Source organism: Stenella coeruleoalba (genome assembly GCF_951394435.1).
Source record: "Stenella coeruleoalba genome assembly, chromosome: 9".
NCBI lineage: Eukaryota > Metazoa > Chordata > Mammalia > Artiodactyla > Delphinidae > Stenella > Stenella coeruleoalba.
In genome coordinates this window covers 2,506,321-2,523,621 of record NC_137155.1, presented here as the reverse complement: position 1 = coordinate 2,523,621, position 17,301 = coordinate 2,506,321, and the positions used below count along the sequence as shown (strand labels likewise).

At 46.0% G+C, this 17,301-nt stretch overlaps 1 protein-coding gene across 7 annotated transcripts in view; it reads left to right on the top strand.

The window, feature by feature from the left end:
* Window positions 1-17,301, top strand: part of GRB10 (growth factor receptor bound protein 10) — a 196,824-nt gene that overhangs the window by 44,172 nt on the left and 135,351 nt on the right. For 4 of the 7 annotated variants that reach the window (XM_079931693.1, XM_079931689.1, XM_079931688.1 and 1 more), the window contains one exon: window positions 17,163-17,254. The exons of the other annotated variants lie outside the window; for them this stretch is intronic. Coding sequence is in view for 2 of the 4 variants with exons in the window: in XM_079931689.1 (XP_079787815.1) it covers window positions 17,163-17,254 (92 nt within the window). In the remaining 2 variants the exon portion in view is untranslated. The remainder of the gene's footprint in view (window positions 1-17,162; window positions 17,255-17,301) is intronic. 7 annotated transcript variants of the gene reach the window in all.

Genomic DNA, 17,301 nt, shown 5'->3' with positions numbered 1-17,301 from the left:
CTTCCTGCGAGTGGGGGCAGCCGGGTGGCAATATTAGTCACAAGTCCCGGGACCCACAGGCCTTTAGAGTCCATTCTTAGTTGAAAGGAGGATTGGTTTATTTCAAGTTAGAGTCTCAATTACAGGAAGATGGAGGAATGTAATAACATGCAATGAGGTTTATGATAAGTACAAACTGATAAAAGAGCTCCATTTAAAGGCATTTCATGCTTTCAGAAGTAACAGCACTGTGGTCCGAAGACGGGATGGAGCAGGGAAGAGGGAACCTTCCAAAGGTGCTGTTTCTTTGCACCCTTGAGGGTTATTTGGACGAATTACTCCCCAGACACGCGAGTTGGTGTGTGAGGCCCAGAGGGTACACGATGGATTCGGGTGACTTCACCACGAGAGAATTACTTTCTTAGCTATTGCAGTTCTTAGAACCAGTGGAGGAAAATATTGCCTTGAAAATGACAGATCCTGCGAATTATGCAAACTCCAGAAGAAAAACTCCTTGTGCCTATTTTTAGTGACTGATAATGTGGGCGTGGCATGGCCAGAGTAGATACAAATCTTTTTCTGTTTTGAAACAAAACAATTTAAAATTCCATTTCGTCATTATACAATAAAGGATTTTGTAATCCAAAGCCAAATTTCATACAAAATAGATTTTAATATGTTTGTAAATATCTAGAACTTTGGAGTTTGAAGAGTTTTTGGCTTCATCTAGATTTGTGGAGTGTGAACCCATTCAACCTATTTTGAGGGAGAAAACAAGAGGTTTTTCAAATACGTATTTTAATTTAGCACTACTTCCTAAAGCGGAGGTTGTGATTTTGCAGGATGTTTTTGAAAGAAATGCCACGGTAGCTTTTCCCCTTTTGCCTTGTGCATGAAAGCAGAATTGTTTGACCTCAGAGCTGTGGCTGGAATGGATGCCGTTGTGTTTTCCCTGGACCGGCCTCAGCCGTCGGTGCTCTGTCCGCTGCCTGTGTCTACCTCTCCCCAGTTGCTTCCGCTTTCCCAAGCTCAACCCGCACACCCACCAGGCAGCCTTCCCTGCACACCGCAGTCCTTATTCGTGTCCATCGCGACCTCGTGGGATGATGTACAGGTCGGTGTGTACTGTCCAGTGTCGCACCGCTGCCCGGGGCGCGCAGAGCTCAGGTGCCGGGAAGCGTGTGATGTCAGGTGTGTCCCCACCTCCCTGTGAGGCCACGCCTGTGCCCGGGTGTCAGTCCTGCCGAGTGAGTCTGGGCAGGGGTCTGGGCAGGCTTCCTGGACCCCTCGGGTGTCCCCTCCTGGTTGTGCATCCCCCCGTCCCCCAGACTCTGTGCTACTCTAGGCAGCCCCACCTGCCACCCGCCCACCTGCCTACCCGGGACTTCACTAATTACCCAGCTCCCCGGGACCTCCAAGGATGGTGAGGGCGATGTGTTTGTTATTAATGGGGGTCTGCTTCTGCCCTGCCCCTCCCCCCCCCCCCCCCCCCCCCCCCCCCCCCCCCCCCCCCCCCCCCCCCCCCCCCCCCCAGGTAGCAGGTTATTCACATCTGCCCACAGAGGCCAGAGGACCTCTCCCGGGTCCTGTTTTCTGTAAGTTGGGTACATACATTAGCTCATCTCTTGCAGATTAAACCCTTCGGATAAATTTTCCTCTAACATTTAGGGCTAGTCTGTATCTAAACTGGGAAGCCTTTACCTGGTGTAAATATAGGCTGCGTTTTAAAATAGCTGGAAATGGTTTAAGGAAGCAGTGAGTGAGCGGTCTTTCACGTGGATTTGAAGCGCAGGGCAGTGGTGGCGACGACCCCGCCCCGTGTCGGCAGTCAGTCACTCGGGGCGGCACCACGGTGAGCGGGGCCGGAATCTCCTCCGGGTCACGGGCGGTGGGCACGAGTCTGCCCTGGCCTTAACTCTGCCCAGTTGTCTTTGCTCTTCACGGGGCAGCACGCCCGCTGCCCATGTCCCTTTACTGTGAAAAGACCTCACAGTGGAATCAGTGGGTTTTGTGTGAAGCCAAGTGGTTTTCTTTTCCTCCTGTACTTCTCTGAGGCTTTGATCCGGCAGAGCTGTTCTCTTGAGTAGAAGTGGGATGGCATACTTTTCAGACGTGGCCTGACCTCCTCTGTGGTCCTCGGGTCAGAGCTTCTCCCCTTCCTCCGAGTCTTCCCCTCGTCCCCTCCCACGTCATCCCAGCAGAGGCTGGTGGGGATGCAGAGCCTAATTTGAGGACATTACTCTAACTCGGAGAGGGATGCGGGCCCCTGGAAGCGTGCCGAGAAACCCGGCGGCAGGGTGGTGTGCTTGGACCCCACGCAGTCGGGGGAAGTGGTTGGAGTCTGGATCCGTTGCAGGGGTTTGTGGGAGAAGGTGGAACCAGGGTGGCATCCCAGTCTGGCCGAGCAAGCAGACGGAGGCGTTTCTGCTGGGATGCAGAAGTGGTGACTGCAGGAGGGCCGGGACTTTGACTTTGGACACTTGGGTTTGAGAGGCCGGGGCACAGCTGAGTGGCGGGGGGCAGGGCAGCTGTGTGTGTGGCCGTAGCATTCAGGGCGAGTTGGCAGTGAAGGCCTGGCGAGAGCGCCCGTGGCTTCCCGTGGATTTACGGTGGTGAAGATGGGTGAGCCCAGGGAGGGAGGGAGGGAGGAGGTCTGAGCCGTGGGTGCTGGGACCCCCGCTACTTAGAGGACTTGGAGTTGGGAAGTCACCCGCTAAGGAGACTGGGGGCGGGGGGCCGGTGGGGGCGGAGGGCAGCAGTGGACGTGGCCTCCTGGGTCCCAGGAGGCAGGGGGTCGGTGATGTGGGTGGGACCGGGGGCTGACCTGTTTCCCTGGCCCGGGCAGAGCCCGTTCAGGAGCAGAGGCCTGGCAGGTGGATTTGGGAGAGCAAGGAGGAGAACTGGCTTGCAGGATAGAAAGGATAACCCTGGGGGCTAGGGATTTTCCCACAGAGTAGAAACTTCCAAGCAGCATCCTGTTCGTGGCCACCACCCTGTGTACATCAACTCCCTCGGGTACCCCAATGGCATGTGCGCATGTATGTGGGGTCCGTGTACTTACACGCACACATACTGACCTGCGCACATGTCCCTAGAGCCAGGCATTTAGGTTGTTTCCAACCGTATTGGAATAGAAAAGTACCTGTGTTCCCAGTTAAGGTCGTTGGATTAAGAACACTCCAATGCAGCTCGAGGGCAGGTACCCGGAGAGCTCCGGGCTGCGGGGAGTTTGCAGTCGAATCCACCACCTTTCACTCTGACCACACCTCACGGGTCACCTGGACAGTTCTTTAAGTAAAGTACCTGTGCCCAGGTCTGGCTGCAGGCAAGTTACAGGGACTGGGGTGTGGGGCTTGGAGCAGGATTTGGAAAGGTCTCCCGGGATTCTAGTGTGAGACCAGAGTTAAGAATCAGGGTCCTGCGGGGTGATCCCGGGGTACTGAGAATGGCCAGCGGGGCGGAGGAGGGAGGGGCCAGACTCTGCAGAGGTACGTTGAGTGGAGGAGGGGGAAGGGGGCACTTAATGACTCATCAACCAGGGTGGGACCCTGCAGGAGGGGCAGGTGTACTGGGGCGTCACTCAGCTGTTGGCGAGGCGGGACCCGTATGGGGACGGTTCCGGGCCGTGGGAGCTGCGGCAGGTGCTCCCCAGAGGGCAGGGCGGGGAGAGGACACTTAAGCCACGTCCCTGCGGAGCTAAAAGCTGGGAGTGGTTGGCAGGGTGCAGTGGCATCACTCGGAAAACGCGACTCGTGTAGGATGGTGTCAGGGGCTGGAGAGCCCACAGAAGCACCTGTGATTGGCAGGAAGAGTTTCTTCTTATTTTTGAGATTTAAAAAATAAATAAATAAATTTATTTATTTATTTGTTTATTTTTGGTTGTGTTGGGTCTTCATTGCTGCACACGGGCTCTCTAGTTGCGGCGAGCGGGGGCTACTCTTCATTGCGGTGCGCGGGCTTCTCATTTTGGTGGCTTCTCTTGTTGCGGATCATGGGCTGTAGCTGTGCGGGCTTCAGTGGTTGTGGCTCGTGGGCTCAGTAGCTGTGGCTCGTGGGCTCTAGAGCACAGGCTCAGTAGCTGTGGCGCACGGGCTTAGTTGCTCCGCGGCATGTGGGATCTTCCCGGACCAGGGCTCGAACCTGTGTCCCCTGCATTGGCAGGCGGATTCTTAACCACTGTGCCACCAGGAAAGCCCCTGAAGACTTTATTTTTTAATTAAAACTGATGTATTTAAAGTGACTTTATTTGGGTTAGTTTGAAGCTATGGACACTTCCTGTAACTAAACTAGATATAATAAACCCAATCTTATCCCCTGCCCTGGGGCCCTTAAGGCAACAAAAAGGAGCACATCTTCAAGAAGCTTAAAATTCCAAGGCTGCTGTTACCAAATCCAGCCTTAGGCAGTCAGAGCCCTGGAATTAGAGGGTCTCCTAGCAGCGTGACATTAGGTTAGCCTCGATGGCGGTCACTGTTCAGTTGTGTGGTCGTGTAGCCTGGTCACCTTTCACCTTGTGCTACTGGCAAGAGTAACGTGAGCAGGTTTGCAGCCCTGACTGTGTGTTCATCACAGGCGCTGTGGGCGGAAGATTACCTGAAGCTCCAGCCCTGGTCCCAGGGGAGGGATGCACAGTGGCCTCCTGGACCATCTCCTCTTTTCCAGCCCCCGTGGCCTGATGGTCACTGTTAGGTGAACCCATGTCATCTCCCATGGGAACGAGAGTGGACACCTCATAACTCCACCCTGGAGAGTGACTTAGGATGTGTGAATCCTGGGTTTGGTGGATCGGCGTGTGGGGGACTCTGGAAGGGGGGAATACAGCTCAGAAATAGATATTCCACGGGAGGATCACTTAGGGTCTCCAGGCTGAGCTGTGACTGAGAGCTCCCCCGAGACGTTTCTAGGCCAAGACGACATCTCCCCGGCAAGAGCTTAGAAGGGCTTCACATGTCAGGGCTTTTTGCTAAGTGTGAATTGATGAAACACTGAATTAAGACTTAAAAATAAGATTATTTGTTTGCCCCCAGATTGTCAAGGTGGTGGACAAGGCAGGGCTTGGGGGTTAGGGTTAGATTGATGTATTGAAAGGGCCGTGAAATCTAAGAGTAAGTCCAGCGTCTGTGCTGGTCAGAACTGGCGGAAACATCCCAACACAGGACACGCTGCCAGTTGGCAGCGTTACAGCTGTTGTCCCCAGTGTCACTCGGGGTGGCCTTGTGTGCTGTGACCGGATTCCAGGCCCCTCTCTGAAATGCACTTCAGATCCTGAACTCTGCTCCTTTCTGAGAAGCAAGGCTTGCTCTTCTGACCCATAGTTTATATGAATCTGATGCTATGACAGTCAAAAAAAAGAAAAAATGATATACTTTGCTGGATTCACTAACAATCATGGCAAAGTTTCAGAAGCTCGGGCTGCATCAGTTCTTCTAAGAATTAAAATACAGCTATCGAGCTCACTTTTTTGGGGGGTAGGTGATTCAGGGACCTAGTGCAACATTTTACGGGTCCAAAGGGTCTTGCGGGGGAAAGTAAGCCCCTGCCCCCAAGGGCTGCCCTGCTGCTGGCTGTCAGTACTCTCCTGAGAGGTCTCTGCTACCCCAGTGGCAGGAGTGCTGACCCTCTGTTTTCTCTTCTCTGCTCCGCGTCGCCCCCGATACCTTGGGGCACCTGCCTAGGGAACCATCTTGTTTACTTGTTTGTTTATTTTTAATTGCAGTATAGTTGATTTACAATCTTGTGTTAGTTTCAGGTGTATAGCAGAGTAATTCAGTTATATATATATATTCTTTTTCAGATTCTTTTTCATTATAGTTAATTATAAGATATTGAATATAGTTCCCTGTGCTATACAGTAGGTCCTGGTTGTTTATCTTTTATATATAGTAGTATGTATCTGTTAATCCCAAACTCCTAATTTATCCCTCCCCGCCTCTCTTCCCCATTGGTAACCGTAAGTTTGTTTTCTATGTCTGTGAGTCTCTTCCTGTTTTGTAAATAAGTTCATTTGTACCTTTTTTCATATTCCACATATAAGCAATATCATATGATGTTTGTCTTTCTCTGTCTGACTCACTTAACTCAGTATGACAATCTCTAGATCCATCCATGTTGCTGCAAAGGGCATTATTTCATTCTTTTTAATGGCTAATATTCCATTATTTATAGGTAACACATCTTCTTTATCCATTCATCTGTCAGTGGACATTTAGGTTGCTTCCATGTTTCGGCTACTGTGAATAGTGCTGCTATGAACAGAGGAGTGCACGTATCTTTCCGAAGTACGGTTTTCACCAGATAGATGCCCAGAAGTAGTATTGCTGGATCATATGGTAGCTCTGTTTTTAGTTTTTTGAGGAACCTCCATTCTGTTCTCCATAGTGGCTGTATCAGTTCACATTCCCATCAACAGTGTAGGAGGGTTCCCTTTTCTCCACACCCTCTCCAGCATTTATCATTTGTAGATTTTTTGATAATGGCCATTCTGACCTGTATGAGGTGATACCTCATTGTAGCTTTGATTTGCATTTCTCTAATAATGAGTGATGTTGAACATCTTTTCATGAACCTTTGGCCATCTGTATGTCTTCTTTGGAAAAATGTCTCTTTAGATCTTCTGCCCATTTTTTGATTGGGTTGTTTTTTTTTTGGTATTGAGCTGTATGACTTGTTTGTATATTTGGAGATTAATCCCTTGTAAGTCTCATCTTTGACAGATGTTTTCTCCCAGTCCGTAGGCTGTCTTTTCGTTTTGTTTATAGTTTCCTTTGCTGTGCAAAAGCTTTTAAGTGCAGAGCATTTTACTGCACCTTGTTTTTTGTTGCCACATCAGTATTTGTAATCCAAGCAGCTTGGTGTTTTTAGGCTGCGAGGTTGTTTCCAGCATTTTGCCATCATGGTCAGCTTTACGGTGCAGCCGCTCGTTTGCTCCCATTGGGCGTGTGGGTGCAGGTGCCCACGTCCGTCCTCAAGGCACCTGACGCTCTCCCAGCTCCAGCACTGGGCTCGGGGCTGGCTGGGAAGAGAGGGAAGCTCAGGCCTTTTATGAGATTCACTGAAAGAATGAAATTAAGAAGATCTGATGCCACCATCTTCAGTATTTTGTAATTTAACGAGAGACCTCAGTCCAGAATCTGGGAAGTGTGATTTAGATATAACCTCTTGGGGCTTTTTTTCAAGTTTTCTTTAGGAGAAAAGAAGTCTCTAGTCAGTGGTCTGTGTTTTATTGTAGTGACAGTGCTTTCCTCTTAGGTGTTGATTGGAAGGATTTTGGAGTATATATATTTCGTAAAGTATTTAAAACCAAGGGCTGTTTTATAGAGCATCCTGGGTTTTTCTGATGAAGTTTGAACCACTTTCTCAAGAATTATGCAATCAGATTTGTAGGCAGCAAGGACACATCTGAGTGTTCTGTTTCCCACTGGTGTTAACGTCACTTATTCCCACGTGAAGATTGTGCTTCTGGGACGGTGGGTGGTGTGGCTGGCAATGTGGGTGGCATCTTGCTCGTCCCCCCTCCTCTTTTTTTTTTGGCTACGCTGCGAGGCTTGTAGGATCTTAGTTCCCCGACCAGGGATTGAACCTGGGGCCACGGCAGTGAAAAGCGCTGAGTCCTAACCACTGGACTGCCGGGGAAGTCCTTCCCCTTTTTGACTTAATTGATTTAGTCTCTTAATTTCTGTTTCTTGTTTTATAATTTTAATATGCAAAGATCTGTCCCTTGGAAGTTACCCAGAGGCAGTCAGTAATTTATAGTGATTCATGAACCTCAAGAATCAGGGATTATAAGTGATGATGTCAATAGTGAAAACAAAACATTAATGAATTAAAAAAATATATATATATGTAAGAGAAGATAAGTTCTTTTCAAAGGACCCCCATTTTAGATCTGTATGTAAGTTATCTACATTTTTAAAAATTAAAAAAAAATTTTAAACTTTTTATTTTATATCGGAGTATAGTTGATTAACAATGTTGTGGTAGTTTCAGGTGTACAGCAAAGTGATTCACTTATACACACACGTATCTATTCTTTTTCAGATTATTTTCCCATTTAGGTTGTTACATAATACTGAGCAGAGCTCCCTGTGCTATACAGTACGTCCTTGTTGGTTATTCATTTTAAATATAGCAGTGGGTACATGTCATTCCCAAACTATCTGGAGAAAAACATGGTCCAAAAGGATGCACCCCAGTGTTCACTGCAGCACTATTTACAATAGCCAGGACGTGGAAGCAACCTAAGTGTCCATCAACAGAGGAATGGATAAAGAAGATGTGGTACATATATATATATATAATATAGTATACAATGGAGTATTACTCAGCCATTAAAAAGAATGAAATGATGCCATTTGCAGCAACATGGATGGACCTAGAGATTGCCATACTGAGTGAAGTAAGTCAGACAGAGATAGTTAGGGAGTAATCCACATTTTAAATTATAATGGCTTTTCTTCTTGCCCCATCCTCCCTCCTCCAAGGTCCCCTGGTCGTGCACGGGCAGGATCCCATAATGTTGGGGGGCACCCCATCCGTCCTTTGCTCTGACTCTCAGGCCCTCAGTGGTTCCCCGTCCGTGAGGTCCTGTGTCACTGTGTGGCCCTGGGCAGGTCGCCCGGCATCTCAGAGCCTGTGCCTTCATCTGCGACACTGGGATGGCCACGCTCACAGGTGTCAGAGTGGTCTAGGTTTCACTGCGCCCGTGTGGGTTTCACCTTGTCCAGGGCACACATTTACCCAAGGCAGGCGGGTGTCCTCCTTGTCTCTGCAGACGTGGGCGTGAGCAGGACAGGGTGTGGTCCCTGTGATTCTGTGTCCAGTGCTGTCCCCAGGTCTTCTGCCCTGTGCAGCCTGCCCATCCTCTGTGGCGGTCCTCCCTCCCTTGTCTCCTGACGTCATCCAGTGGTGCCACCTCGTCTGAGCATGGGCTTAGCAATCCCGTCTTGTGCCCGACGCACAACCTCCGTGCCCGCACGCCCCTGCTTCAGAGGTGGGGACGTGTCTCAGAAGTCCAGTGCCCTGGTTGAGGGTCTGTATTGGCTTTATTCCCCATGTGGTACAATGCATCCTTGTAGCTTAGTTATTTTATACTCAGTAGGTTGTGTCTCTTAATCCCCTACCCCTACCTTGCCCCCTGACCCCACTGGTAACCACTAGTTTGTTCCCTGAATCTGTGAGTCTGCTTCTGTTTTGTTATAGTCACTAGCTTGTTGTGTTTTTTAGAGTCTAGGTGTAAGTGAGATCATACAGTTCAAACAGCATATTTCAAACAAGTCTCTCCAAGCGCTGAGATGTGCAGTCCTATGTCCTGCTCGCACACGTGGTCAGAGTTAGACCCTGGTCCCTAAGGACACACGGTTTGCAACGATGGGGTCATTCTTTGCTGCAGGTAGTTCTGATGGCTGTTTAACCTGCACCCCTCCCCCTGCCCTTCCACCAATGCCTGATGGAGAAAGGCGAAAACCGGCCTTCTAAAAGGGATTCTTTATATTTGCATAGGAAAAAATAATAGATTTTTCAAAGGCAAAAACAGACGGGGCACAAGCTTCCAGTTGGGAGTCTAGCCCTTAGCGTTCAGTTATGGCCATTTTGAAAGCTGAGTGTAGTTTTCACTTCAAACAGCTTTGTAGTTGTAGGGTCCCCCCAACCCACCCCCCAGAAGGAGAGGCGTGATTCTTCAAAGCTTTGTTGCACTTTTCTTCCATTTTTTCCCCTTGCCAACATCATAAAAAAAAGGAATAATAATTGTAAAAGAAAAAGATGAGAGCGGTGGTTCTCAACATCAGAAGCGCCCGAGGAGCTTAAAACAACGCCCCTTCTCCCAATTCGAGATCTTGTTTTCACTGGTCTGGGGTCCAGCCCAGGTAATTGGAGTTTTAAAAACTCCCGGAATGGATTTGCTGCACAGCCCAGTGGTGGGCGCCGGGTCGGCCCGAGTGTATCGCCTGACAGTCCTGAAAAACATGTTGCTTTGCAGCCCTCATCCCCAAAGTCTCTGATTTAGTAGGCCCAGGTCTGGGCTGAAATTTGTATTTTAACAAGTTCCCAGGTGATACCTGTGCTGTCTGTTCATAATCTGAAAACCATAGGACTGTTGGGTTCTGGTTAAGGGAGTGGACTTCTGGACTGAGCTCTCCTACCTTCCTCAGTCCTTCCCATCACTAGCCCTGGGACCTTGACCGTTCTGCTCATTTCCTCTTGTAAACAGTGGGAATCATACACACACAAATCCATAGACACAGTTAGCCCAGGCCTGGTCTAAACAAGTACATGGTTTTCTTTATACTGGAAATATATAGGTGGAAGGAGGGTGGGTTGGTTTTTTTTTTTTTTTTTTTTTTTTGCGGTATGCGGGCCTCTCACTGTTGTGGCCTCTCCCATTGCGGAGCACAGGGTCCGGACGCGCAGGCTCAGCGGCCACGGCTCACGGGCCCAGCTGCTCCGCGGCGTGTGGGATCTTCCCGGACCAGGACACGAACCTGTGTCCCCTGCATCGGCAGGCGGACTCTCAACCACTGCACCACCAGGGAAGCCCAGGAGGGTGGGCTTTACTCAATTTGATCGTAAGATTTATTTTTTAGTTTATTCTGATTTTGGTATATATTTCTAATGAAAGTTATAATTTCATTAAAATTACCATATGATGAAAAAAAATCATTATATTCCTTTTCTTAATTAAAATTTCGTGTATTGGTGGGTTTTTAAAGTGTATTTTTAAGAATTTTGTCTTTTATTATCTTTCTTGGATTTTCATAAACTTTGTTATGTTTTGCTTTCTGGTTTGTTTTTGACCAGATTTCCTTCCTTCTGGTTCAAGGCTGGATTCACATTGTTTATATAATTTCTTTTTCCCTTTGTAGACGGTGCAGGAGTCATGGCCTTATGTGTTCTCCTGTCATGTCTCTTGCTTTGTGTTACCTCTCTCCACGAGGGACGGTGCTCATTGACTTAACTGTCCAGAGACGGTTACTGTATTAATTTTCTCCTTGGACCAGCTATTTAGGCCAGTGCTTGTTTTTGATTTTCAAGTGGCTGACTTGTTGCTTTTTACACAGATGTTTTTAATTTCTAGCTGTGTTGTGTTTGGCTGTGGCTCAGGGCGGGTTGGCACAGTGGCCGGCTGTCCCTGTGTCCACCCTGGCACCCGTGGAATCGGGTCTGTGCCTTCACGTCACAGGGGGAGGGGCTCAGCACAGGTGTTTCTTAGCTCAGAGATCTTTATGTGTTAGCAAGAGGCGCTGATACTCTTTGTGGCTTAGTATTTTTTAAAATCATTTCACAGGTGTTTGTAAATATTTGCACGTGTGCACTTTTCATGCCTATTCATTAATTCTGTCTCACCATTGCAGGGTGTTGTGCATTCTTTTGATCCCACTTTGATTCCTTCCTTTGCCCTCAGTGATGAGCACAAGTGTCCAGCAACAAACGCTTTTTCTCACTTCCTCCTTGGAGGTCTTAGGGTTTTGGTTGGTTGGTTTGCTGTTAGTGTAAACTTTTTACGGAAGCACAGCATCCACTTTTATAATTGAAGGTTCGTTTATAGTGTTGATTTGTTATCTGGAGGGTGAAGACCTAATACTGCTTTTGCTCATTACTAATTACACTTCTATCTGTGTGGATTAGTGTTTCTTTGTTTTAAAGATACTTTTCTATCATTGCCGCCACTGTTATTGTTGTCTTTGAGTGTGTGTTCTTGTATCTTTGCCTGTTCTGTCTCTGTCTCTTCCTTTTCTAGCTCTCTTTTTAAAGCTTTTCTATTTCACTTTGCTTTGGGTATTTTGTTTTACATCGGCATTTTTTTTTTTTTTTTTTTTTTGCGGTACGCGGGCCTCTCACTGTTGCGGCCTCTCCCGTTGCGGAGCACAGGCTCCGGATGCGCAGACTCAGTGGCCATGGCTCACAGGCCCAGCTGCTCCGCGGCATGTGGGATCTTCCCGGACCGGGGCACGAACCCGTGTCCCCTGCATCGGCAGTCGGACTCTCAACCACTTGCGCCACCAGGGAAGCCCATCGGCATATTTTTGAATATTATTTTCAGAATAAGGGACTTAGACAGTTGACATTTATTGCTCCATATGTCATCCATCTTCTGAACCAGTTTTTTCTGCTTTGAATGCTTCTTCATCTGCCTGTTTTCTATTTTCCCTTTGATGTTTCAAGTATTACTAGTTTATTTTTATCCTCTTATTGTGATTGAAAAGACAAGTATTCTGCTTTCAGTTCTGCAAGTGATTATCTTAAAATATCGTGAACATTGCAGTTATATTTTCCCTAGTAAGGGGCAGGATCGCTGCCTTTTATGAAAGGCACAGATTTCTTTTTAACAAATCCTACAGGGATTCATTTTAAGATTTGAAACTTCTCTTTTAATTTTTTTGTTTTTTCTTTTAAAAATTGTTTGTTAATTTTTTCCAGTTTTATTGAGATATAATTGGCATACAAAACTGTATAAGTTTAAGTTGTACAGTGTAATTATTTAAGTTTATTATGAAATGACCACAGTATTTAATTTTTAAACTCAATTTTATTATTTAACCTGTCCACCGACAATTGTACTATTTAGTTTTATGCTATTATACGTTATATGTTATACATTATTTATTGCACATTGTTTATTATACTGTGATACCGTTTAGCCTTATTAGTTGGCAGATGCTTCTTGAGGCCCTACTACGTGCTGTCTGGGTGTGGCAGGCATCAAAAGGTGGGCGGCGTTTGCGGGGAGAGAAGAGAAAGAATGAAACAGACGCTCTGGGGAGCACAAAGAACATTTCCTGAGGAAGTGGAGCGGAGCTTCTCAGCAGTATTAAATGCTCATTCTGGATATGTGGTTACCTGAAAACAGAAAGGGCCCATTCACACAGTCTGGGATTCAGGGGGTCCTGGGCATGGCTGGTTGCCTTAAGCAGAGGCGTCGTGTTTTTCTAGAGTGGGTCAGAGATGGAGGTGGGCACAGGGACCAGTCTGGAGCAGGTGCCTGGAAAGCAGGGGGCAGTGTGGGGATGGACAGGCCAGTGGGCAGCAGCCTCCAGGCTGCAGGAGGACAGCCCATAAACCTGGAGGTGGGCGCGGACCGCAGGCCCCAGCCTGACCCTGTTTTCACACTGTGGGTCGCAACCCATTGTTGTTCCTGGAAATCAAGTCCGTAGGTCACGAAAACACCTTTAACGAGGAGAACAGAGCAGAAGGGGATGGATTGGGGCAGGCTGCGTGTAGTCTTCGCACTCGCTGAGCCGGGGTCACGGGGAGGCTGCAGGATCCACCCGGGCACCCGCTGCGTCCACCACAGTCAGCCTTCTCATCAGAGTCACGCTCACGGCAGGCGGGGTGCTGAACGGCTGAAATCCACCGTGAGTGTCATCTGTAGCTGGTCGTGATGTGAAAGGCACGGATAAGCACGTCATCTGCGTCAGCCTGAGTCTGCAGGGTTCCAGGGAGGAACGCCCCACGTACTTTTCAGAAAAAGGGTTGTTGAGTGCAGCACTTTTCACGTTTATGACAATTGTACCATTTTAATTTAGTACACATTGCCCTTAAAGTGGAAAAAAAAGAAAACCACATAAACATGAAAAGAACAAAGGCATGTTCAAGTTCAGCTGCTGGGTCCAGAAGTGTAAATATTGACAGTGTTAAGAAAAATGTTGACTCTAGAATCAGCAAACTTTTGACTTTGCCTGAACTGTGTTTCTGAACTACAGTCCAATAAGGAGAACAGGGCAAACTTTATGAAGAAGATTATTTAAATTTTTATCACAAGTTCAAAACTCAGTTGAAATGGGACATACATTATTTAGATTGGAATTCACGCACAGGAGGACTGAACTTTCAGAAGTAAAGGGACGTATGGAAATAAGACAGCAAGCGGAACTTAGCGATGAGCCCCTTGAATCAAAGGAATGAAAGAGACAGTAGTGATGGGTACAATTTCTTCGTCATTCTACGCGTGTTAATGAGAATCCCTTTTATCACCGTAGATAGAAAGTTGCCATGTTGACCTGCTTTGGAAACTGTTCCTCAGTACCTGTATGGAGCACACCATTTTTGTTAAATCCACGGATGACTAACAATTTAACCTCGTTAAAGTAGCACAGTGTATCATTACCTCTGTACTGTTGTAGGGCATTTAGAAGTAAGGTTTCCTCGGACTCACAGACATAGAGAACAGACTGGTGGTTGCTACAGGGGAGGGGGCTGGGAGAGGGAATGGGTTGGGAGTTTGGGGTTAGCAGATGCCAACTGTTACACAGATAAACAACAAGGTCCTACTGTACAGCACAGGCAAGTATATTCCATATCCTGTGATAAACCCTAATGGAAAAGAATATGAAAAAGAATGTATATACCTATGTATAACAGAGTCACTGTGCTGTACAGCAGAGATTAACACAAGATTGTAAATCAGCTATATTTCAACTAAAAAAAAGAAGTGAGGTTTTCTGTCCAGAGTGGGTACAGGTTTTTTAGTCTCCATGAGAACAGGATAATGATAGAGCTTTTAGTCTTTGTCAGGTGTGGGTGACAAATTATGAGATAATTTTTATGCAGGACTTGATGGATGGGTTCAATTTCGCCTCCTAGACAAGTGGGTTACACAGAGTCACAGAACTGAGAAGGGGTCAAGATACATCAAAATGGAAAAGCTTGAATAAACAAAAGCTATATTTGGAATCACTTCTTTATACATCTCTGAGTGTTAGTATCCTAAGAAATTCTGCCTGCTCTCATGGTTGTGTTATAAAAATTAGTGAAAGTTGTCAATTTTATTAAAGGAAGCTCACTGAATAGCCAACTTATCAATAATTTTTTTAAACATGGGGATAAAATATACAAAACATAAAATTTGCCATTTTAACCATTTTGAGTGTGCAGCTCAGTGGAATTATGTTCATAAAGCTGTGTAAACATCACTGCTGTTTATTTCCAGAACTGCTTCATCATCCCAAACGGAAATTCTGTGCCCATTAAACAAACCCCCCACCTCCCAGACCCTGGTAACCTTTATTCTACTTTTTGTCTCTAAACTAGGTGCCTCATACAAGTAAGATCATACAGTATTTGTCCTTTTGTGATTGGTTTATTTCACTTAGCATTGTTCGTCTTTAAGGTCCATCCATGTGGTGGCGTGTATCCAAATTCCATTTCTTTTCAAGGCTGAATAATAGTCCATTGTTTGTTTATAGTACATGTTGCTTACGCATTCATCTGGCGACGGACACTGGGTTTAGTTCCACCTTTCAGCTGTTGTAAACAGTGCTGCTATGAACATGCGTGTACAGGTACTTGTTTGAGTTCTTGCTTCCGATTCTTTTGGGTGTATATCTAGAAATAGAATTGCTGGAACTTGCGTTAATTCTGTGTTTAATTCTTTGAGGAATTGTCATGCCAGTTTTTACAGAGGCTGCACCTTACATCCTCACCAGCAATGCAGAAGGGTTCCAATTTCTCTGCATCCTCACCGTACTTATTATTTTCCTGGTGTCTCATTGTGATTCGATCTGCATTTCCCTAATGACTAGTGATATTGAGAGTCTCTTCATGCTTGTGGATCATCTGGGTATCTTCTTTGGAGAAGTGTCAAGTCCTTTGCCCATTTCTGAATTTGGTTTTTGGCTTTTTTGTTGTTGAGTTGCAGGAGTTCTTTATTTATTCTGGCTATTAAGCCCTTATCAGATATATGATTTGTAACTATTTTGTCCCTTTCTGTGGGTCTTTTCACTCTCTTCAGAGTGTCCTTTGATGCACACATTTTTTAAGTTGGATGAAGTTCAGTTTATATGTTTTTCTCTTTTGTTGCCTGTGTTTTTGGTGTCGTATCCTCGAAATCATTGTCAAATCCAGTATCATGAAAAATTTTCCGTATGTTTTATAGTTTTAACTCTACATTTAGGTCTTTAATCCATTTTTAGTTACTTTTTGTTTGTAGGGTAAAGTAAGAGTCCAGCTTTATTCTTTTGCATGTGGATATCCAGTTTCCCAGAACCACTTGTCGAAAAGACTGTCCTGCTGCCCAGTGAATGGTCTCGGGACCTTTGTTAAAAATCAGTCCACCATGTGTGAGGGTTTATTTCTGGGCTCTCTGTTCTGTTCCATTAGTCTATGTCTGTCCTTATGCCAGTATCACACTGTCTTGATTACCATAGTCTTGTAGTAAGTTCTGAAGTCAAGAAATGTGAGTCCTCCAACTTTGCTTTTCTTTTTCAAGATGTGTTTGGCTATTTGGGGTCCCATGAGAATCCTTATGAATTTTAGAAACATTATATCGATTTCTGCAAAAAATGCCAGTGGGTCTTTGATAGGGATCACATGGAATCTATAAAATGCTTTGGATAGTATTAATCATCTTAACAATATTAAATATTTCAACCCATGAATACATAATATTTGCCTTATAGCTTATTTATGTTCTTATAGCAACATTTGGTAATTGGTGCACAAGTCTTTTGCTGCCTTGGTTAAATTTATTCTTAATTATTATTTTTGATGCTATTTTGAATGGAGTTGTTTTCTTAATTTCCTTTTCAGATTTTTCATTGTTAGTATTTGGAAACACACCTGATTTTTGCATGTTGACTTTTGTATCCTATAGATTTGATGAATTTATTTATTAAGCTCTAGGGGGTGTGTGTGTGTGTGTGTGTGTGTGTGTTTGTAAATTTTAGGGTTTTCTACAGATAAGACCATGTCATCTGTGAACAGAGATAACGTTAGTTCTTCTTTTCCCATGTGGATGTAGTTTATTTCTTTTTCTTGCTTGACTCCTCTGGCCAGAACTTCCTACACTTTGTTCAGTAGAAGTGGCAAAAGGATCATCCTCACCTTCCTTGCTTGTGATCTTGGAGGGAAAAGCTTTCCATCTCTCATCATTGAATGTGATGTTAGCTTTGGGTTTGATCTATCTTATTAGAGGCCAATTAATCCAAACCTTTTGCTGTGTCTAACGGTAGTTTTCTTTTCCCAGAGAACCTGCTCAACAGGGCTTATGGGATATGTATTTTTCTGGCTGGGAAGCAACCACATCTGGCAAATATTGGGTCGGCCAAAAAGTTCGTTCGGGTTTTTCCGTAGCCGCAGAAAAACCCGAACGAACTTATTGGCTGACTCAGTACTTTCAAAGGTGATATTTAGGTGGTAAAACTGGCACATTTAAATATTTTCGGCACTCTTAACCTCCATTAAATTTGCAGCTTCCAGGGGAAAATAAACAGTACGTCTCCATACGTCGCCTACATCCAGGAGTTCCTGAGGGTGTGCAAGATAGGGCAAGCAGGCTGCACGGGTGAGCGGGGGACAGGGCAGTGACAGCAGGGGAGGTGGGGACGTGGG